Consider the following 23,843-nt stretch of genomic DNA (forward strand, 5'->3'; position numbering starts at 1 on the left):
CCCTGTTGTTCTCCGGATGCACATTCTCTCGGCATTTTGCTGAGATGTGTATTTGGAGAACAGTGGGGAGGTGCTGCCGAAATTTTGTCTCGGAATGGGGTAGAGCATGGACCGTACTCAATCTACACATTCTCGGGTGGGATTAGGACCCATCTTTACCTATTAGAGATGTAGGTGTATTAAATGTCGTTTCTCGTCAACCTTGTAAAAAATAAAATATTGATGTGGGTAATTTAAATGAATCCTTAATTTTGTTGTGTGGCTTCCAATAAAGCAGAGATGGCAGATAATTAGTAGATGTATAGTGGGTTTTTCCATCGGAATCAAGTAACAACAGAGTGGGTCGAGAAAACTGATGTGTTTTTGAAAGAGATATTCCGTAGTCCAATGAGGATGGTGCCAGAATGCCCGTGTGCCAGATGTAAGAGGCGTATCCGCAGAGATAAGAGTGAGATGACTAAGCACCTTCGCACGCATGGATTTATGCCCAACTTTAATATGCCGATAAACTTTGCCCAGCGGGACCGTGGTAGAGAGGATGTGATACGACAACGCGTCGCTGGTTATGAGGACGATGGGGTTAGAGACATGCTAGATGATGTCTTTGCTGCATAGCCGACACCTCCGTCACATTCAGCGAATGAACCGGAGGAGCCGGAGGAAACCGCAAAGGCCTTCCTGGAAATCTTGGCCTCGTCAAAGAAACCTCTCTATGAGGGTGCCTAGCTGTCTGTGCTGGATGCCATCTCGCAATTGATGGCAGTCAAGGCTGAGTACGGCTGTAGCCGAGGTTGCTTCGAAGCATTTCTGGGAGTATGGGCTAACAGCCTGCCTGAGGGCCATGAACTGCCGAAAACCATGTACGCTACGAAGAAAATCATGAAGGCGCTCTCGATGGACTATGAGAAAATACATGTTTGTCCAAAGAATTGCCTTTTGTTTAGGCATGAGTATGCGGATGACAAGTACTGTAGGAAGTGCGGTTCCTCTCGGTATATTGAGGTGGTCGATAAGCATGGTCAGAAGCAGCAGCTAAAAATCCCTGTGAAGGTTCTTCGGTATCTTGATTTTATAAAAAGACTGCAACGCCCTTTCATCACCGAGGAGTCTGCCAAAATGATGAAGTGGCACAAGGAATGGAATTTAAAGGACTTACTCGGAGTGGACAAGCCCACAAGGTTCCCTCCCGACTACGTGAGGATGACACCTCATAGGGAGGTGGAGGGGTCGGGGGAGGAGACCCTAGAGGAGGAGGCGGTGGGGGAGAGCCCCTAGAGGAGGAGGAGGTGGGGGGAGAGGCAACCGGGGCAAAAAACTCCGGGCCGTGTCCGAAATAGGAGGGTCTTCTTCGATGCCCTCCTATACAGAGGCACCTTCTGAGTTTGAGGAGGAGGAGTATGTTCCTGATGGCGAGGAGGAGGAGGCCGAGGAGGAGGGTGAGGAGGAGGAGGCCGAGGAGGAGGGTGAGGAGGAGGGCGAGGAGGGTGGAGGGGAGGTTGATCCCGCGTTGTGGGGTGACTTGCCACCGGGTGCTCCGCAGGGGTGGCTGCGTGGTAATGCCGGACTACCTACACCACCTTCTATCGAGGAGCACAAGTGGCTCATTGAACCTGTGGGGACAGAGTAAGTGCCTCTCAATCATATTTTCAACACATGACAACATTTTCTTATTGTACACATGGCAATCATTTGATTCTTTTGCAGAAACTGGATCCTTCGCGGAAAGGGCCGTAAACCGAACGGCCTTATCACTGTCCTGTGGAAGGAGTTTTGGCCTGGCCTATTCTGCCTGCGGCCAGACAGGGACCCGCAACAGCGGGTTTTGGCCATGAGCTGGGCCCACTACGAGGCTTGCAGCAACGCGGAGTACGGGACGGCCGCTAAGGCCGTGATCACCAAATTTTGGGTAAGTTCTCTTCTGAATCACTTGTCTTCAGTTTCGTTCATAGTTTATCATTGAATCACTCAACTCATGCCTTGTTTGCTTCTGGTTTATGCATGATTGCAGCAACTCTATAGAGTTCTTGACGAGCACAAGGCCAGAGCCGACGTGGTCTTGCTTGCGGCTGCGAAGAAGAAAGCTCGTCAGTTGCAGTACGAGGTGCGCTGGGTTGCCGTCTCGCAGTACTACCACATCTACCTGCACCAAAAGATGACCAAAACTCAAGCGCAGAAGCTACGACTTACCTTGAACAGGGAGCAGTTCATGATGGTAACTATTACTAACTTTTCATTGTTTCAAGCAGTCAACTATATGTTTCGTGCTCACATGTCATGCTTCCAAAATTTGCATAGGTTGTTCCTCGTTGGTGCTATGGAAGGCATGACGGATGGGCGAGTTTGGTGGATAGGTGGCTCGGCGCCGATGCAGAGTTTGCTGCCAAGAGCATCAAGGCCCGGGCTAACCGTGGAGACGACGGGACACACGGCCAAGGAAACAGGAACCACTGGGGCTTCAAGGCCATGAAGGTATATCTATGTGCATGATGCATTTTTATTCTTCTTTACTGTCATGTTCTTATGTATGGCTGACTTCTATTTGACGTTGTAGGAGGACAAGTTGAAGAGGCCGCTCTCAGACATGGAGTCGTGGAAGCTGGCCCGTGAGCGGAGTCATCGCAAGGAGGGCGAGAGCCAGTACTACGGCAAGACCGAGGAGCACCTGGGGTCTTACATTCATCACTATCAGGAGTTGCATCCGGATGTTCCTGTTGCTGAGGTCGCCCAGTCTCAGATCGACGACACGGCGGTGGTGGCCATCCAGGGGAAGAAGAATGGCCGGTATCCGTGTTTCGACGGCTTGATCACTCCTTCGATCTCATACACACAGCTTCGGACTACCAACCCGAGCCAGTTAGAGAGTACTGGGCGTTCACAAACTCCCTTAGCCTGCCAGCATGCTGTAAGTACTTCCTCTTTATCTTTTTCTATCTAGCATTCTCAGTTTATTTTCAGCATTGCTCACTTAGAAACAACCTAAATTATGTAGGCATATAAGGAGTTTGTCGAGCATAGGAATCTCGAGGTGTGGGAGTACTTGAAACGAGTGAAGGCAAACGATGATTACAACCGTCAGATGATGATGGTTAGTTTTGCCCTCTTAAAACCAAGCTAAATTTTTGCACTTTCATTCCTTCTGATCTTCTAGTTTGCTTGTTTAACTAACATTCAGGCTATGTTGGCGTCTTGGACTAACCGCACGGATCCACCACAAATGGGACCCCCACCACCACCTGCGGGAGAACCCCCACACGTGCCCACGTTCGATGAATGGGTGGCACTAGGCAGTGATGGTCCGGTTAGTACATTTGCCTAACTACTGGCAAACTAGTTCTCGTTCATGAAACACTATCATATCATATTTACCGTTAGAATCTTTTCTGAAACATGTAGGGGACCGGTGGCTCGACTCCTGCTCCGTCGACCCCAGTCACTCCGATCTGGCAGAGTGGTGGTGGTCGCGATGGCGGTTTTGGCGGAGGTGGTGGTGGTTTTGGCGGAGGAGGTGGTGGTTTTGGCGGAGGTGGTGGTGGTTTTGGCGGAGGTGGTGGTGGTTTTGGCGGAGGTGGTCTTGCTTGATGATTCCGTGCATGTGGCCATCGTGCCATGCCTTTCATATTCCTACTTTTATGATGTTTCATGTCTTGCACTACTTTTATGTTCATGAACTTCCGTCGGTGATGATCTTTAGATGATGTGATGAACTTGAGTATGTTTAGATGATGATGGTGAACTTGAGTATGTTTAGATGAACTTGAGTATGTTTACATGATGAATTGTCATATTTCTGCATAATTTCATATTGTTCTGTTTTGAAATGCTGCCAAATGAATTGGAAAAGAGAAAACGGGGAAAATAAAAAAAAATATGCCTACGGCAAAGCCGTCGGCATATATACGCCCAGGAGTTACCAGGGCTCGCCACGTGACACATCTATGCCTACAGCAAAGCCGTAGGCATAGCTGAAAATCTATGCCGACGGCTTTGCCGTAGGCATAGCCCTGCTGCAAGGAGGAACCAGGAGATGACACGTGGCAGAGATATGCCTACGGCAAAGCCGTCGGTATAGATTCATTTATGCCTACGGCTTTGCTGTAGGCATAGCCCTGCCACCAGGAGTACCACGGGTTGCCACGTGGCAGAGGTATGCCGACGGCTTTGCCGTCGGCATATCTCTGCGACGTGGCATTGCGTGATTCGTCCGCGCTTTTGACGGCGCCGTCCGTTGCCGTCAGACGAAAAACACTGCCGACGGCTATACTATGCCGACGGCTGATGTCAGGCCGTCGGCATAGGCCCCTATGCCGACGGCATAGACCGCGAGTCCGGTAGTGAATCAACCCGATAGTTGGCTCTGGCGTGGTGCCGATCTCACAAGGCAGAAAAGGGCAGACAGGCATATCCCGGAAACCAATTTTGCAGCTTACCTCCAGACTCCAGTCCCCTGCTACAGCTACTCCCCTGTTTAAAGGGCGGCGTGGGGGAGCACGGAAGCCAGGCCGCCAGTTGCAGCTGCTACTCCTGCTTGCTTCCCCCTGTCGTCGGTCGAGGAAGGAGATGGGTGGCCTACTCCCGCTGGCGCTGCTCGTCGTCCTCTCTGCCGCCGCCGCTGCCCCTCAGGTTCGTTTCTTCTCGCCTTATCTTAACGAGATCCCACCTCTGCTGCGAATTTGGTAGTAGCAGTCTAGTGCTGCGAACCTCGGAAGCTAGATGAAGGTAGAAGGGTTGCGACAGAGCCCGCGGCGGAGGGGCCTCGGGCTTCCCGCGCCGTGCTGCAGCTAGATGACGAGCCCGTCCTCTGATGCTAAGCTTGATGCCAACACTGAAAATCGAATAGCTTGGAACGGAAGTTCGATCCCTTCATTTCATTGGGGGCAAGAACAAAAAATACCTATCCTAATCCTAACACAGAAAACCGAACAGATAGGTCTGTTTTTCTCTGCTTGCGATAAAATGTACCCACCCCTACTAGCATTAAGGAATCAGTGATGATGTTACGCAGTTGGCTGAGTCACATCCATGTTTGCTTTAACATGTGTTTGTACCTGCAGCTCGTCGGAGCTGCGAGGGGAGACCATTCCCTTCCAATCATCCAGGTCATTTTTTATCCCCCTCTAATTGGCATCCTACCCATCTTGTATTGTTTGTATTATTATTAATAATCATACATAGTGTTGTACTATCACAGGAAGACATCATACGGACGGTCAACAACCATCCCAATGCCGGGTGGACGGCTGGACACAACCCCTACCTCGCAAACTATACTGTACATACAACACCCTCTTGATCTTGTCCTTGTCATCGAGGCACCATTTTCTCCTTCTATGCTTGCTGACCTCAAAATCATTTTTCCCTTGCAGATCGAGCAATTTAAGCATATCCTGGGAGTGAAGCCAACACCTCCAGGTTTACTGGCTGGTGTCCCAACCAAAACTTATTCAAGATCAGAAAAGGAGGATCTCCCAAAGGAGTTCGACGCCAGATCTAAATGGTCTGGCTGCACCACAATCGGGAAAATACTTGGTAAGCTCAACTACTAGATAACTCCATGACCATAACCCGGTTCTACGCCGTTTTAATTACACTGACCAACTTCATTTGCTCTTTTTTCCCCAATACCTTGGAAAACGCTGGTTTTCATGAGCAGATCAAGTAAGTCTATGCACATTACCTTATATGGTTACCACCACGAGTGCTTTCTGAACAATTGAAGATGATCAACGTAGTATGTATTGGTTGACAATGGCAGGGTCACTGTGGTGCCTGCTGGGCCTTTGGTGCCGTGGAGTGTCTGCAAGATCGTTTCTGCATTCATCATGGCGTGGTGAGTGCATATGGACGACCCGTCTACTGTCTGGTCTGTTTTTAAACAGGCCTGTTTGGTCCTTTTCTTACAATAACCAGCCTGCTATTTTTATTCCTTGCAGAACGTTTCACTTTCTGTCAATGACATAGTGGCTTGCTGTGGGTTTCTGTGTGGCGATGGTTGTGATGGAGGATATCCTATCTTCGCATGGCAATACTTCGTCGAGAACGGTGTTGTTACTGACGAGGTATAGCTAACTCTCTACTTCCTACCATTTCCGTGTCCTGATGATCCTAGAGCAATCCTACTATTACTATTTGATTCTGTTATATTATGAATCACTTCTCTGAGTTCTAAGTTCTAACTACAACAGTGGGTATTACTGAATCTGTCTTAACAATATAACCCCCCTGCAAAAAAAATCAATATAATGGAAATTGGATGGTACATTAATTATTAATAATATTTCGCTCCATAAATGAAATTGGTCTATTTGTGAATACAGTTTTAACAGCTCAGTTAGTGACTGTATCATTTGGCGCTAAATGCTAACAGTGTATATTTGAACCCGAAAATCAGGGAGTAGTAGGACATATTGTGCTAGTGTGTCCTCAGTACACAAAACTACAATACAAATGGCTCTGTTCCAAGTTCTGGAAAATACGTTGTAGCTTAGCATACAACATGAAGTAGAAGAATCGTCATACTTTCTGCATGATCTTCAGGAAAGATCCTTTGGAAAATACAGAAAACCTAGCTGAAACTAGCTGCACGTCTTTATCTGGCTAGATTTTTTTTGTTGCATTTTTTCTTTTCTGTTCCTAACTATGTATTGTTTTCATATCATTTTTTTTTGTTTAACTAGGCTCTCCCCTCATGTTTCTTGTAAAAAAGATTCAGCTCATCATACCACTCATACTTGTACATTGTCTTGCAGTGTGATCCATTCTTTGATCAGGTTGGCTGCCAGCATCCTGGATGCGAACCTGCTTATCCTACACCTGTGTGTGAAAAGAAATGCAAGGTGCAGAACCAAGTTTGGGAGGAAAAGAAACATTTCAGTGTCGATGCATACCAAGTAAACTCTGATCCACATGACATCATGGCAGAGGTCTACAAGAATGGCCCTGTAGAAGTTTCTTTCATAATTTATGAGGTAACTTCGATTCAGTATTTGATGTTTGACATGTGTTTTGCCAAGGCTGTCAAAATGAGTCAAAATTTCTGATAGTACTTTGAAATGTACAAACATAATATAAACAAAACTTTGAAAAGCTTTAAGTCTGAATAAAACCGTGGAAAGAACATGGCAGTAGGAGAAACGGAAACAAAAACATACATACTCTTGTTAGCATAGTGAAATATGAAATACAATTATTATCTTTGAAGCTTTGAATTCGGTCAACAACTCATATGCTTTATGATTGTATAATAAGACTACAGAAGTACAGATTCTATCATCAAAGGTGAAGAAGATTTTTGTTACTTTCAGTGCTGATTTAATTCTGCAATTTGCTGCAGGACTTTGCACACTACAAGTCAGGTGTTTACAAGCAAATCACAGGTAGGATGGTGGGAGGTCATGCCGCCAAATTGATTGGATGGGGAACAAGTGATGCTGGCGAGGATTACTGGGTATCTTGTTAATTCTCTATCTTACACTATTTATCAAACAATGATCAAGACTTGACGTCTTTCATTTTGTCTTCTGCTTCTCAGCTTCTTGCAAATCAGTGGAACAGAGGATGGGGCGAAGTGAGTGTGACAAACACCCTGTATTGTTTGGCTAATTAACAAGTTTTGGTAGGATCATGTGTTTGGTTAATTAACAAGTTTTGGTTTGTGATGCATTGTAGGACGGGTACTTCAAGGTCATAAGGGGCATGAATGAATGTGGCATTGAAGGAGATGTTAATGCCGGTATGCCCTCGACAAAGAACATCGCGGGTAGCGCCTTTGCAATCTGAAGTCTGAGCGGCGCCTTTCCTCTGTTGTAGTTGGAATTAGGGATTTTCCTGTCAAATTAAGACCCTCTTTGATTCAACGAATTTTCATAGGACTAGCAAATATGTCCATGTGTTGCAACGTGAGAAAAACAATTAGATTATGCCAGATGAGATAAGGACTTTTAAAATGTCATTTCATAAACTACGTCTGAATAATGTCATTATGAGACAAGGGACTTTTAAAAAGTCATTTCAAAAACTGAAAATGTGATGGTCTCATCATGACTTGTTTTCCTAAGGCGCCACAACGATTTTTTGTTGGCTAAGCAAACTACATTGATGGACCTTACTTGAGCTAGACTGATGAATGATATGCTTCGCGTTGACCTGGCATCACGGCGTTTTCCATGACCAGTAAAACTATAGTACCAAAATAAATATAGCTATGTATGGAGACAAATTAGACATTTAGTCGTTTTCATATAGCTTACAAAAATTAACCCATAGGAAGTTGTCAATTTTTTTGGGGTCCCAGCGCTGTGTAGACCACAAAAAACTTTTTTATTCCCGACGCACGATAGACTAATAAGATAATAAAACGACCTCTAAAGATCCCCTAAAAGAACTCTATGTAAGTGATGGTTTCTTTTGCTTGTTATTTACGGATCTGTTTGATTTTTTATGAACATTTTCTAAAATTGCATGGACATTATTTCCAAATTCCCGAATATGTTTTGAATATACATCTCTGAATTCAAGAACATTTTATGATTTCTAAAAAAAAATTCTAAAACTCACGACTTTTTGAAATTTGGAATTTTTGAAAATCTTGAATTAATTTAAAGAAGAAAATAAAAAATAATAATAAGAAAGAAAGGCAAAAAAGAAATAAAAAAAATAGGGGGCATCACGCCTCTCAGACATGGGCCGGCCCATAGGTATGCATGGCGGAGGAGGTCCGCTTGCATTAAGAAAGAAAAGAAGAAAAAAAGGTGGATCCTAGGATCAAATCCGGGTCTCTGACATGAAACACTGAGGTCTTGGCCACTACATTACTACTCTGCTTGTGATGTATGAGGATAACAGTAACACTATATAAGAATCAAAGCCCAAGGCGACTTCGGAAAAAAATGTCAAGTCGTTTTAGTGGGTAATTTATAGAAACTTCGGGGGTAGTATTTAGACGGATGAACAAAATCAGTAGTCTCTTTATTATTAGGTAGAGATTAAAATTCTTAGGAATTTTTCTATGTAGGCCATTTGATTAGTACGATTGAATCCTTTAGGAATTTTTCCTAAAGAATCATCTGTACCACATTTCATAGGACATCCAACATCCACTCATTTTGTTTGAATAAGAACCTTTGTTTTTTCTATAATCCAATCAAAAAACTCAAATCATGTAGGGTTTGAAAGAGTGAATTTTATTGACTCAAAATGAATCATCAAGTGGATACAGACATAATGGGCACACACCCGATCTCTGCACAACTCCTATGCACACAACCAACATATACAAAAACATGCTCGTAATCAACAAAGTCATATAAGATCAAAACTATGCCTAAGAGAGAGAAAAAACGATCAAAACATCAATTGACAAACTATAATAATGACAATATCTGCACCAACTATCTCTTGATACTGCTACCTCTTGAGCATGCGTTGGTTTTCCCTTGAAGAGGAAAGGGTGATGTAGCAAAGTAGTGTAAGTATTTCTCTTGGTTTTTGAGAACCAAGGTATCAATCTAGTAGGAGACTACACGCAAGTCACCTAGTACCTGCACAAACAATCAAGAACCTTGCAACCAACATGATAAAGGGGTTGTCAATCCCTTCACGACCACTTGCAAAAGTGAGATGTGATAAAGATAATAAGATACATATTTTTGGTATTTTTGGTGTATAGATTGAAAAGTAAAGATTGCAAAATAAATAGTAAACTAGAATTGTAGATCGAAAACTTATATGATGTAAAGTAGACCCGCGGGCCATAGGTTTCACTAGTGGCTTCTCCCAAGATAGCATATATTACGGTGGGTGAACAAATTACTGCCGAGCAATTGATAGAAAAGTGCATAGTTATGAGAATATCTAGGCATGATCATGAACATAGGCATCACGTCCGTGTCAAGTAGACCGAAACGATTCTGCATCTACTACTATTACTCCACACATCGCCCGCTATCCAGCATGCATCTAGAGTATCAAGTTCATAAGAATAGAGTAACACATTAGGTAAGATGACATGATGTAGAGGGATAAACTCAAGCAATATGATATAAACCCCATCTTTTTATCCTCGATGGCAACAATACAATACGTGTCGGTTCCTTTCTGTCACTGGGATCGAGCACCACAAGATTGAACCCAAAGCTAAGCACTTCTCCCATTTCAAGAAAGATCAATATAGTAGGCCAAACCAAACTGATAATTCGAAGAGACATGCAAAGATATCAAATCATGCATATAAGAATTCAGAGAAGAATCAAATATTGTTCATAGATAATCTTGGTCATAAACCCACAACTCATCGGATCTCGACAAACACACCGCAAAAAGGATTACATTGAATAGATCTCCAAGAACATCGAGGAGAACTTTGTATTGAGAACCAAAGAGAGAGAAGAAGACATCTAGCTAATAACTATGGACCCGAAGGTTTGTGGTAAACTACTCACACATCATCGGAGAGGCTATGGTGTTGATGTAGAATCCCTCCGTGATCGAATCCCCCTCCAGCAGATCGCCGGAAAAGGTCCCTAGATGGGATCTCATGGGTACAGAAGGTTGTGGCGGTGGAAAAGTGGTTTCTGGCTCCCCTGGAAGTTTTTAGGGTATAAGAGTATATATAGGCGAAAGAAGTAGGTCGGTAGAGCTTTGTGGGGCCCACGAGGGTGGGAGGCGCGCCTCCCTACCTCGTGGTCGCCTCGTTGCTTCCTTGACCTCCACTCCAAGTCTCCTGAATTGCGTTTGTTCCAAAAAAGATCCTCGCGAAGGTTTCGTTCCGTTTGATATTCCTTTTCTTTGAAACACTGAAATAGGCAAAAAAAACAACAATTTGCATTGGGCCTTCGGTTAATAGGTTAGTCCCAGAAATAATATAATACTGCATATTAAAGCCCATTAAACATCCAAAACAGATAATATAATAGCATGGAACAATCAAAAATTATAGATACGTTGGAGACGTATCAAGCATCCACAAGCTTAATTCCTGCTCGTCCTCGAGTAGGTAAATGATAAAAACAGAATTTTTGATGTGGAATGCTACCTAACATAATTCTCAATGTAATTCTCTTTATTGTGGCATGAATATTCAGATCCGAAAGATTCAAGACAAAAGTTTAATATTAAAATAAAAACAATAATACTTCAAGCATACTAACCAAGCAATTATGTCTTCTCAAAATAACATGGCCAAAGAAAGCTATCCCTACAAAATAGTCTGGCAATGATCTATCTTCATCACATAAAATATTTAAATCATGCACAACCCCGATGACAAGTCAAGCAATTGTTTCATACTTTTGATGTTCTCAAACTTTTTCAATCTTCATGCAATACATGAGCGTGAGCCATAGATATAGCACTATAGGTGGAATAGAATGATGGTTGTGGAGAAGACAAAAAGGAGAAGATAGTCTCATATCAACTGGGCTTATCAACGGGCTATGGAGATGCCCATCAATAGATATCAATGTGAGTGGGTAGGGATTGCCATGTGATAACCCACAAGTATAGGGGATCGCAACAGCTTTCGAGGGTAGAGTATTCAACCCAAATTTATTGATTCGACACAAGGGGAGCCAAAGAATATTCTCAAGTATTAGCAGCTGAGTTGTCAATTCAACCACACCTGGAAACTTAGTATCTGCAGCAAAGTGTTTAGTAGCAAAGTAATATGATAGTGATGGTAACGGTAACTGTTGGAAATATGCCCTAGAGGCAATAATAAATTAGTTATTATTATATTTCCTTGTTCATGATAATCGTTTATTATCCATGCTAGAATTGTATTGATAGGAAACTCAGATACATGTGTGGATACATAGACAACACCATGTCCATAGTAAGCCTCTAGTTGACTAGCTCGTTGATCAATAGATGGTTACGGTTTCCTGACCATAGACATTGGATGTCATTGATGACGGGATCACATCATTAGGAGAATGATGTGATGGACAAGACCCAATCCTAAGCCTAGCACAAGATCATGTAGTTCGTACGCTAAAGCTTTTCTAATGTCAAGTATCATTTCCTTAGACCATGAGATTGTGCAACTCCCGGATACCGTAGGAATGCTTTGGGTGTACCAAACGTCACAACGTAACTGGGTGGCTATAAAGGTGCACTGCGGGTATCTCCGAAAGTGTCTGTTGGGTTGGCACGAATCGAGACTGGGATTTGTCACTCCGTGTAACAGAGAGGTATCTCTGGGCCCACTCGGTAGGACATCATCATAATGTGCACAATGTGACCAAGGAGTTGATCACGGGATGATGTGTTACGGAATGAGTAAAGAGACTTGCCGGTAACGAGATTGAACAAGGTATCGGGATACCGACGATCGAATTTCGGGCAAGTACTATACCGGTAGACAAAGGGAATTGTATACGGGATTGATTGAATCCTTGACATCGTGGTTCATTCGATGAGATCATCGTGGAGCATGTGGGAGCCAACATGGGTATCCAGATCCCGCTGTTGGTTATTGACCGGAGAGTTGTCTCGGTCATGTCTACATGATTCCCGAACCCGTAGGGTCTACACACTTAAGGTTCGATGACGCTAGGGTTATTAGGAAGACTTGTATGTGATTACCGAAAGTTGTTCAGAGTCCCGAATGAGATCCCGGACATCACGAGGAGTTCCGGAATGGTCCGGAGGTAAAGATTTATATATGGAAAGTTGTTGTTCGGGTTCTAGGAAAAGTTTGGTCTTTTCCCGTATTGTACCGGGAAGCTTCCGGAAGGTTCCGGAGGATTCCGGAGGGGTCCGGTGGTCCGGAAAATGTTCCACCACGTCCAACACAGCAGCATGGGCTGTAGGGGGGCTCCTTAGCCTTAATGGGCCAGGGGCACCAGCCCCCCCAAGGCCCATGCGCATGGGAGAGGGGAAACCCTAAGGGGGAGGGCCTCCACTTGACTTGGGAGGCACTCCTCCCCCCTTGGCCGCCGCCCCCAACCCTAGATGGGATCTAGGGGGGCCGGCCCCCTCTCTCCCCACCTATAAATAGTGGAGGAGTGGGAGGGCAGCCACACCCTTGCACCTGGCGCAACCCCTCCCCTCCAATACCTCTCCTCCTCCGTGTGAGCTTGGCGAAGCCCTGCCGGAGAACTACCACTCCATCACCACCACGCCGTCGTGCTGCTGTTGGACTCTCTTCCTCAACCTCTCCCTCCTCCTTGCTGGATCAAGGCGCGGGAGACGTCTCCATTCCGTACGTGTGTTGAACGCGGAGGTGTCGTACGTTCGGCGCTAGGATCATCGGTGATTTGGATCACGACGAGTACGACTCCATCAACCCCGTTCTCTTGAACGCTTCCGCTTAGCGATCTTCAAGGGTATGAAGATGCACTCCCTCTCTCTCGTTGCTAGATGACTCCATAGATTGATCTTGGTGATGCGTAGAAAATTTTAAATTTCTGCTACGTTCCCCAATAGTGGCATCATGATCTAGGTCTATGCGTAGATTCTATGCACGAGTAGAACACAAAGTAGTTGTGGGCGATGATTTGTTCAATTTGCTTGCCGTTACTAGTCTTATCTTGATTCGGCGGCATTGTGGGATGAAGCGGCCCGGACCGACCTTACACGTACTCTTACGTGAGACAGGTTCCACCGACTGACATGCACTAGTTGCATAAGGTGGCTAGCGGGTGCCTGTCTCTCCCACTTTAGTTGGATCGGATTCGATGAAAAGGGTCCTTATGAAGGTTAAATAGAAATTGGCATATCACCGTTGTGGTTTTGCGTATGTAAGAAACATTCTTGCTAGAAACCCATAGCAGCCACGTAAAAACTTGCAACAACAATTAGAGGACGTCTAACTTGTCTTTGCAGCATATGCCGCGTGATGTGATATGGCCAAAAGGATGTGATGAATGATATATGTGATGTATGAGATTGATCATGTTCTTGTAATAGGAATCACGACTTGTATGTCGATGAGTATGACAACCGGTAGGAGCCATAGGAGTTGTCTTAATTTATTTATGACCTGCGTGTCAACTTATATGTCATGTAATTACTTTACTTTATCGCTAACCGTTAGCCATAGTAGTAGAAGTAATAGTTGACGAGACAACTTCATGAAGACACGATGATGGAGATCATGGTGTCATGCCGGTAACGAAGATGATCATGGCGCCCCGAAGATGGAGATCAAAAGGAGCAAAATGATATTGGCCATATCATGTCACTATTTGATTGCATGTGATGCTTATCATGGTTTACATCTTATTTGCTTCGAATGACGGTAGCATAAATAAGATGATCCCTCACCATAATTTCAAGAAAGTGTTCCCCCTAACTGTGCACCGTTGCTAAGGTCCGTTGTTCCGAAGCACCACATGATGATCGGGTGTGATAGGTTCTAACGTTCGCATACAACGGGTGTAAGCCAGATTTACACACGCAATACACTTAGGTTGACTTGACGAGCCTTGCATGTACAGACATGGCCTCGGAACACGGAAGACCGAAAGGTTGAACATGAGTCATATAGAAGATACGATCAACATGAAGATGTTCACCGATGATGCCTAGTCCGTCTCACATGATGATCGGACACGGCCTAGTTGACTCGGATCATGTATCACTTAGATGGCTAGAGGGATGTCTATCTAAGTGGGAGTTCATTGAATAATTTGATTAGATGAACTTAATTATCATGAACATAGTCAAAAGGTCTTTGCAAATTATGTCGTAGCTCACGCTTTGGTTGTACTGTTTTAGATATGTTCCTAGAGAAAATTTAGTTGAGAGTTGACAGTAGCAATTATGCGGACTGGGTCCGTGAACTGAGGATTGTCCTCATTGCTGCACAGAAGGGCTATGTCCTTGATGCACCGCTCAGTGCGTTGAATCTCGAGCGTCGTCTGTAGATATTGGGAAACATCTGACATACATGTTTTGATGACTACGTGATAGTTCAGTGCGTAATGCTAACGGTTTAGAATTGTGGCACCAAAGACGTTTTTGAAACGTCGCAGAACATATGAGATGTTCCAAAGACTGAAATTGGAATTTCAGACTAGTGCCCACGTCAAGAGGTATGAGACCACTGACAAGTTTCTTAAGCCTGCAAACTAAGGGAGAAAAACTCAATCGTTGAGCATGTGCTCAGATTGTCTGAGTATTGCAATCCCTTGAATCGAGTGGGAGTTAATCTTCCAGATGAGATAGTGATAGTTCTCCATAGTCACTGCCACCAAGCTATTAGAGCTTAGTGATGAACTATAACATATCATGGATAGACATGATGATCCTTGAGCAATTCGCGATGTTTGACACCGTGAAAGTAGAAATCAAGTAGGAGCATCAATTGTTGATGGTTAGTAAAACCACTAGTTTCAAGAAGGGCAAGGGAAAGAAGGGATACTTCATGAGACGACAAATCAGTTGCTGCTCTAGTGAAGAAACCCAAGGTTGAACCAAACCCGAGACTAAGTGCTTCTATAATGAGGGGAATGGTCACTGAAGCAGAACTACCCTAGATACTTGGTAGATGAGAAGGCTGGCAAGGTCGACAGAAGTATTTTGGATATACGGCATATTATCGTGTACTTTACTAGTACTCTTAGTAGCACCAGGGTAATAAATACCGGTTCGGTTGCTAAGTGTTAGTAACTCGAAATAAAAGGCTACGGAGACTAGCTAAAGGTGAGATGACAATATGTTGGAAGTGTTTCCAAGGTTGATGTGATCAAACATCGCACGCTCCCTCTACCATCGAGATTGGTGTTAAACCTAAATAATTGTTATTTGGTGTTTGCGTTGAGCATAGACATGATTGGATTATGTTTATCGCCATACGGTTATTCATTTAAGGAGAATGATGGTAACTCTGTTTACTTGAATAATACCTTCAATGGTCTTGCACCTAAAATAAATGGTTTATTGAATCTCGATCATAGTGATACACATGTTCATGCCAAAAGATATAAAATAGTAATGATAGTACCATATACTTGTGGCACTGCCATTTGAGTCATGATGGTATAAAACGCATGAAGAAGCTCCACGTTGATGGATCTTTGGACTCACTCGTTTTTGAAAAGATTGAGACATGTGAACCATGTCTATTGGTAGATATGCATGAAGAAACTCCATGCAGATGGATCATTTGGACTCACTTGATTTTGAATCACTTGAGACATGCAAATCATACCACATGGGAAAGATGACTAAAAGGCCTTGTTTTCAGTAAGATGGAACAAGAAAGCAACTTGTTCGAAGTAATACATTTTGATGTGTGCAGTCCAATGAGTGCTGAGGCACGCAATGGATATCGTTATGTTCTTACTTCACAGATGATTTGAGTAGATGCTAAGTATGTTTACTTGATGAAACACAAGTCTGAATTATTGAAAGGTTCAAGTAATTTCAGAGTGAAGTTGAAGATTGTCGTGACAAGATGATGAAATGTCTATGATATGATCATAGAGATGAATATCTGAGTTACGAGTTTGGCACATAATTAAGACATTGTGGAAATTGTTTCGCAACTAATATCTGAGGTGCCGTACGTTCGGCGCTAGGATCATCGGTGATTTGGATCATGACGAGTACGACTCCATCAACCCCGTTCTCTTGAACGCTTCCGCTTAGCAATCTTCAAGGGTATGAAGATGCACTCCCTCTCTCTCGTTGCTAGATGACTCCATAGATTGATCTTGGTGATGCGTATAAAATTTTAAATTTCTGCTACGTTCCCCAACAGTAACAACAGAGTAACGAAAGCAAAGTAATGTTTTTGGTATTTTGTAGTGATTGTAACAAAAGCAACGGGAAAGTAAATAAGCATAAACCAATATATGGAAAGCTCGTAGGCATCGGATCAGTGATGGATAATTATGCCGGATGCGGTTCATCATGTAACAGTCATGACCTCGGGTGACACAGAACTAGCTCCAGTTCATTGATATAATGTAGGCATGTATTCCGAATATAGTCATACATGCTTATGGAAAAGAACTTGCATGACATATTTTCTCCTACGGATATCCCGTGGCAGCGGGGTCCTTACGGAAACTAAGGGATATTAAGGCCTCCTTTTAATAGAGAATGGAACGAAGCATTAACATATACTGAATACATGAACTCCTCAAACTACGGTCATTGATACGTCTCCATTGTATCTATAATTTTTGATTGTTCCATGCCAATATTATTCAACTTTCATATACTTTTTGGCAACTTTTTATATTATTTTTCGGACTAACATATTGATCCAGTGCCCAGTGTCAGTTCCTGTCTGTTGCATGTTTTTGGTTTTGCAGAATATCCATATCAAACAGAGTACAAACGGTATAAAAACGGACGAAGCTTATTTTTGGAAAATATGGAAAATTCGGAAGGAAAATCAATGCGAACCAGTGCCCGAGGTGGTCACGAGGCAGGGGGCGCTCCCCCTACCCTCGTGAGCCCACCGTATGGCGGTTGCCGCAAGAAAGATAATATTTGGAAAAAAATCACGGTGAAGGTTTCAGGCCAATCGGAGTTACGGATCTCCATATATATACGAAACGGTGAAACAGAGCCACAACAGAACGCAGAACCAGAGAGAAACAGAGAGATAGATCCAATCTCGGAGGGGCTCTCACCCCTCCCATGCCATGGAGGCCAAGGACCAGAGGGGAAACCCTTCTCCCATCTAGGGAGGAGGTCAAGGAAGAAGAAGACGAAGGGGCCCCCTCTCCCCTTCTCTTCCGGTGGCGCCAGAACGCTGCCGTGGCCATCATCATCACCGCGATCTACACCAACACCTCCGCCATCTTCACCAACATCTCCATCACCTTCCCCCCTCTATCTACAGTGGTCCACTCTCCCGCAACCCGCTGTACCCTCTACTTGAACATGGTGCTTTATGCTTCATATTATTATCCAATGATGTGTTTCCATCCTATGATGTCTGAGTAGATTTTCGTTGTCCTATAGGTGGTTGATGAATTGCTATGATTGATTTAATTTGCTTGTGGTTATGTTGCTGTCCTTTGGTGCCCATCATATGATTGCACGTGTGGATCACACCATAGGGTTAGTTGTATGTTGATAGGACTATGTATTGGAGGGCAAGAGTGACAGAAGCTTCAACCTAGCATAGAAATTGATGCATACGGGATTGAAGGGGGACCAATATATCTTAATGCTATGGTTGGGTTTTACCTTAATGAACGTTAGTAGTTGCGGATGCTTGCTAATAGTTCCAATCATAAGTGCATAGAATTCCAAGTCAGGGATGACATGCTAGCAGTGGCCTCTCCCACATAATACTTGCTATCGGTCTAGTAAAGTAGTCAATTGCTTAAGGGACAATTTCGCAACTCCTACCACCACTTTTCCACACTCGCTATATTTACTTTAGTTGCTTCTTTACCTTAAGAGCCCCTAGTTTTATTTTCGTGCTCTTTACTTTCTTGCAAGCCTTTCCGAAAACACCTACAAAGTACTTCTAGTTTCATACTTGTTCTAGGTAAGCGAATGTCAAGCGTGCATAGAGTTGTATCGGTGGTTGATAGAACTTGATGGAATATTTGTTCTACCTTTAGCTCCTCGTTGGGTTTGACACTCTTACTTATCGAAAACTGTTGCGATCTTTTTCTGGCACCGTTGTCGGGGAGCAATAGCGTGGGGTGGATATTCTCTTGTGTGCTTGTTTGCTTTATCACTAAGTAATTTTTATTTGCTGTTCTAAGTTGTTCTCTATATTTAGTTATGGATATGGAACACGAAATATCAAAAAAATTAGGTGTACTTGCTACTCATGGAGATGGGGAACCTCCTAAAACCCTCGATGCTGGTTATGTGAAAGATATTATGTACTACTTTAATAATCCTGAGAAAACCCCATTTAATTATGTAATGGGAGTAACGTTGGATCAACGTGAATACTTTAGGGATTATCGCTTGACACAAAAGGGAAACTATTATGGGATCAAATTTATATATTGAAGTGGTATGCTAGACAACTATGCTCGGAATATGATTATACTTGTTGCTCTAGGATGAATTCTCCACACCTCCCCTTTTCATGCAGATTTAATGATAATGAAACCTTGGCTTCTTATGCTAGAGGTATATATGATTACTATGATGTGGAACAGATAGAAGAATTTGTTGCTTTTATGGGTGCTTATGAAATTGAATCCATGTTTAAAGAGTTTGATGATATTGATGATGCTTGTTATAGATCTGAAAATTTAGCTATCCTCAAATATTGCTATGAGAATTATGAATACAATTATGAAATTAATGCACTTATGAAGAAAGTCTCCGCTGTCCAAGAAGAGACTAATATTTTGCAGGAATCTATGGAAGAAGAAATTGATGACACTGTGAGCTCATTGGATGAAAAAGATGATGAGGAGAGCGAAGAACAAAAGGAGGAAGAGCGGATTGATCACCCGTGCCCACCTTCTAATGAGAGTAACCCTCCAACTCATACATTGTTTAATTTCCCTTCGTGCTTACCGGAGGATGATTGCTATGATGATTGTTATGATCTCGTTGATTCTTTTGAAATATCCCTTTTCGATGATGCTTGCTATGCTTGTGGCCAAGATGCCAATATGAATTATGCTTATGGAGATGAACTTGCTATAGTTCCTTATGTTAAACATGAAATTGTTGCTATTGCACCCACGCATGATAGTCCTATTATCTTTTTGAATTCTCCCGATTATACTATATCGGAGAAGTTTGCACTTATTAAGGATTATATTGATGGGTTGCCTTTTACCGTTGCACATGATGATTTCGATAAATATAATATGCATGTGCTTGCTGCTCCTACTTGCAATTATTATGAGAGAGGAACTATATCTCCACCTCTCTATGTTTCCAACATGATAAAATTGCAAGAAACTGTTTATACTATGCATTGGCCTTTACTAGGTGTGCATGAATTGTTCTTTTATGACATGCCGATGCATAGGAAGAGAGTTAGACTTCGTCATTGCTTGATATATGTTGCTTTGTGCTCACTACTAAATTACAAATCATTGTTAATTAAAATTGTCTTTGATATACCTTGGGATCCGGGTGGATTCACTACTTGAGCACTATATGCCTAGCTTAATGGCTTTAAAGAAAACGCTGCTAGGGAGACAACCCGGAAGTTTTAGAGAGTCATTTATTTCTGTTGAGTGCTTTCATATAGTTTAAAAACAACAAAAATAAAGAGGGGAACCCAAAACTTTTCAAAAAGGAAAGTGAAAGTGAGAAAGACACACATTGTTGAAGTGGGAGAGCTCCTTGAACTTTGTTCATGCTCACGGCAACTTTGTGAATCTTGATTACAGAAACTTTTCAACAAAAATAATTATCCCCTTGTACGATTCCATTGTATTATAAAAATAATGTGCCAAGGTTTGCCTTTAGGATGTTTACATTTGCTTGATGGTTTGTACGGTGCAGGACAGAAACTTTGGCTGTAGTGCGCGATTTTACATTTTTAGCTGGAATGTCAAATGGTTCTGATTCTTTTTGCACTGTCTTACTATACAAATTTTTTATTTTTACTAATTTTGGTAGAATTTTTCAAGTATCATAAGTATGGTGAATGTTCAGATTGCTACAGACTGTTCTGTTTTAGACAGATTCTGTTTTTGATGCATAGTTTGCTTGTTTTGATGAACCTATCAATTTATATCAGTGGATTAAGCCATGAAAAACTTATATTACAGTAGAGACAATGCAAAAACAAAATATGAATTGGTTTGCAGCAGTACTTAGAGTAGTGATTTGCTTTATTATACTAACGGATCTTACCGAGTTTTCTGTTGAAGTTTTGTGTGGATGAAGTGTTCGATGATTGAGAAGGTCTCGATGTGAGAAGAAGGAAGAGAGGCAAGAGATCAAGCTTGGGGATGCCCGAGGAACCCCAAGTAAATATTCAAGGAAACTCAAGCGTCTAAGCTTGGGGATGCTGGGGAGGCATCCCCTCTTTCTTCAACAAATATCGGTATGTTTTTGGATTCGTTTCGTTCATGCGATATGTGCAAGTCTTGGAGAGTCTTTTGCATTTAGGTTTTTATTTTTCTTTTATGCACCATGCGGGTATGAGATAGTCCTTAGTTGATTTATAGAATGCTCTTAGCACTTCACTTATATCTTTTGAGTATGGCTTTATAGAATGCTTCATGTGCTTCCCTTATATCATTTGAAGTTTGGATTGCCTGTTTCTCTTTACATAGACAACCGCCATTTGTAGAATGCTCTTTTGCTTCACTTATATTTGTTAGAGCACGGGAATATCTTTTGTAGAAAGAATTAAACTCTCTTGCTTCACTTATATCTATTTAGAGAGATGACAGGAATTGGTCATTCACATGGTTAGTCATAAAATCCTACATAAAACTTGTAGATCACTGAATATGATGTGTTTGATTCCTTGCAATAGTTTTGCGATATAAAGATGGTGATATTAGAGTCATGCTAGTGGGTAGTTGTGGATTGTAGAAATACTTGTGTTGAGGTTTGTGATTCCCGTAGCATGCACGTATGGTGAACCGTTATGTAACGAAGTCGGAGCATGATTTATTTATTGATTGTCTTCCTTATGAGTGGCGGTCGGGGACGAGCGATGGTCTTTTCCTACCAATCTATCCCCCTAGGAGCATGCGCGTAGTACTTTGTTTCGATGACTAATAGATTTTTGCAATAAGTATATGAGTTCTTTATGACTAATGTTGAGTCCATGGATTATACGCACTCTCACCCTTCCACCATTGCTAGCCTCTCTAGTATCACGCAACTTTCGCTGGTACCTTAAACCCACCATATACCTTCCTCAAAACAGCCACCATACCTACCTATCATGGCATTTCCATAGCCATTCCGAGATATATTGCCATGCAACTTCCATCATCATCATATACATGACTTGAGCATCATTGTCATATTGCTTTGCATGATCGTAAGATAGCTAGCATGATGTTTTCATGGCTTGTCCGTTTTTTGATGTCATTGCTACGCTAGATCATTGCACATCCCGGTACACCGCCGGAGGCATTCATATAGAGTCATATCTTTGTTCTAGATATCGAGTTGTAATATTGAGTTGTAAGTAAATAAAAGTGTGATGATCATCATTATTAGAGCATTGCCCCAGTGAGGAAAGGATGATGGAGACTATGATTCCCCCATAAGTCGGGATGAGACTCCGGACTTTACAAAAAAAAGAGGCCAAAGAAGCCCAAATAAAAAAAGAGGCCAAAGAAGCCCACCAAAAAAATAAAAAAAATAAAAAAAATGAGAGAAAAAGAGAGAAGGGGCAGTGCTACTATCCCTTTTCCACACTTGTGTTTCAAAGTAGCACCATGTTCTTCATATAGAGAGTCTCTTGAGTTATCACTTTCATATACTAGTGGGAATTTTCATTATAGAACTTGGCTTGTATATTCCGATGATGGGCTTCCTCAAATGCCCGAGGTCTTCATGAGCAAGCAAGTTGGATGCACACCCACTTAGTTTCAGTTGGAGCTTTCATACACTTATAGCTCTAGTGCATCCGTTGCATGGCAATCCCTTACTCACTCACATTGATATCTATTGATGGGCATCTCCATAGCCCATTGATACGCCTAGTTGATGTGAGACTATCTTCTCCTTTTTGTCTCCTCCACCATCATATTCTATTCCACCTATAGTGCTATGTCCATGGCTCATGCTCATGTATTGTGTGAAAGTTGAAAAGGTTTGAGAACGTCAAAAGTATGAGACAATTGCTTGGCTTGTCATCGAGGTTGTGCATGATTTGAATATTTTGTGTGGTGAAGATGGAGCATAGCCAGACTATATGATTTTGTAGGGATAACTTTCTTTGGCCATGTTATTTTGAAAATACATGATTGCTTTATTAGTATGCTTGAAGTATTATTGTCTTAATGTCAAAGGATAGACTATTGCTTTGAATCACTCATGTCTTAATATTCATGCCATGATTAGACATATGATCAAGATTATGCTAGGTAGCATTCCACATCAAAAATTATCTTTTTTATCATTTACCTACTCGAGGACGAGCAGGAATTAAGCTTGGGGATGCTGATATGTCTCCGTAGTATCTATAATTTTTGATTGTTCCATGCCAATATTATTCAACTTTCATATACTTTTTGGCAACTTTTTATATTATTTTTGGGACTAACATATTGATCCAGTGCCCAATGCCAGTTCCTGTCTGTTGCATGTTTTTGGTTTCGCAGAATATCCATATCAAACGGAGTCCAAACGGGATAAAAACGGACGGAGCTTATTTTTGGAAAATATGGAAAATTCGGAACGAAAATTAACGTGAACCAGTGCCCGAGGTGGTCACGAGGCAGGGGGCGCCCCCCCTTAGGGCGCGCCCCTACCCTCGTGAGCCCACCGTAAGGCGGTTGATGCTCTTCTTTTGCCGCAAGAAAGATAATATTCAGAAAAAAATCACGGCGAAGGTTTTAGGCCAATCGAAGTTACGGATCTCCATATATATACGAAACGGTGAAACAGAGCCATAACAGAACGCAGAACCAGAGAGATAGATCCAATCTCGGAGGGGCTCTCGCCCCTCCCATGCCATGGAGGCCAAGGACCAGAGGGGAAACCCTTCTCCCATCTAGGGAGGAGGTCAAGGAAGAAGAAGACGAAGGGCCCCCCTCCCCCCTTCTCTTCCGGTGGCGCCGGAACGCTGCCGTGGCCATCATCATCATCACCGCGATCTACACCAACACCTCCGCCATCTTCACCAACATCTCCATCACCTTCCCCCCTCTATCTACAGCGGTCCACTCTCCCGCAACCCGCTGTACTCTCTACTTGAACATGGTGCTTTATGCTTCATATTATTATCCAATGATGTGTTTCCATCCTATGATGTC

The 23,843-nt window shown here is 42.7% G+C and overlaps 1 protein-coding gene across 1 annotated transcript; it reads left to right on the forward strand.

Moving 5' to 3' along the window:
* The first annotated feature begins 4,433 nt into the window (after positions 1 to 4,433).
* LOC125550522 (cathepsin B-like protease 2) lies at positions 4,434 to 7,983 on the forward strand. The gene is made up of 11 exons (XM_048713540.1): positions 4,434 to 4,620; positions 5,052 to 5,096; positions 5,189 to 5,269; positions 5,364 to 5,526; positions 5,651 to 5,655; positions 5,753 to 5,827; positions 5,931 to 6,056; positions 6,747 to 6,965; positions 7,331 to 7,444; positions 7,529 to 7,564; positions 7,666 to 7,983. The coding sequence occupies exons 1-11, from the start codon at positions 4,558 to 4,560 to the stop codon at positions 7,774 to 7,776; spliced, it is 1,038 nt and encodes a 345-aa protein (XP_048569497.1). The 5' UTR covers positions 4,434 to 4,557; the 3' UTR covers positions 7,777 to 7,983.
* The last annotated feature ends 15,860 nt before the right edge of the window (positions 7,984 to 23,843 follow it).

The sequence above is a fragment of the Triticum urartu genome, chromosome 4, assembly GCF_003073215.2.
Source record: "Triticum urartu cultivar G1812 chromosome 4, Tu2.1, whole genome shotgun sequence".
In the NCBI taxonomy this organism is placed as follows: Eukaryota; Viridiplantae; Streptophyta; class Magnoliopsida; order Poales; family Poaceae; genus Triticum; species Triticum urartu.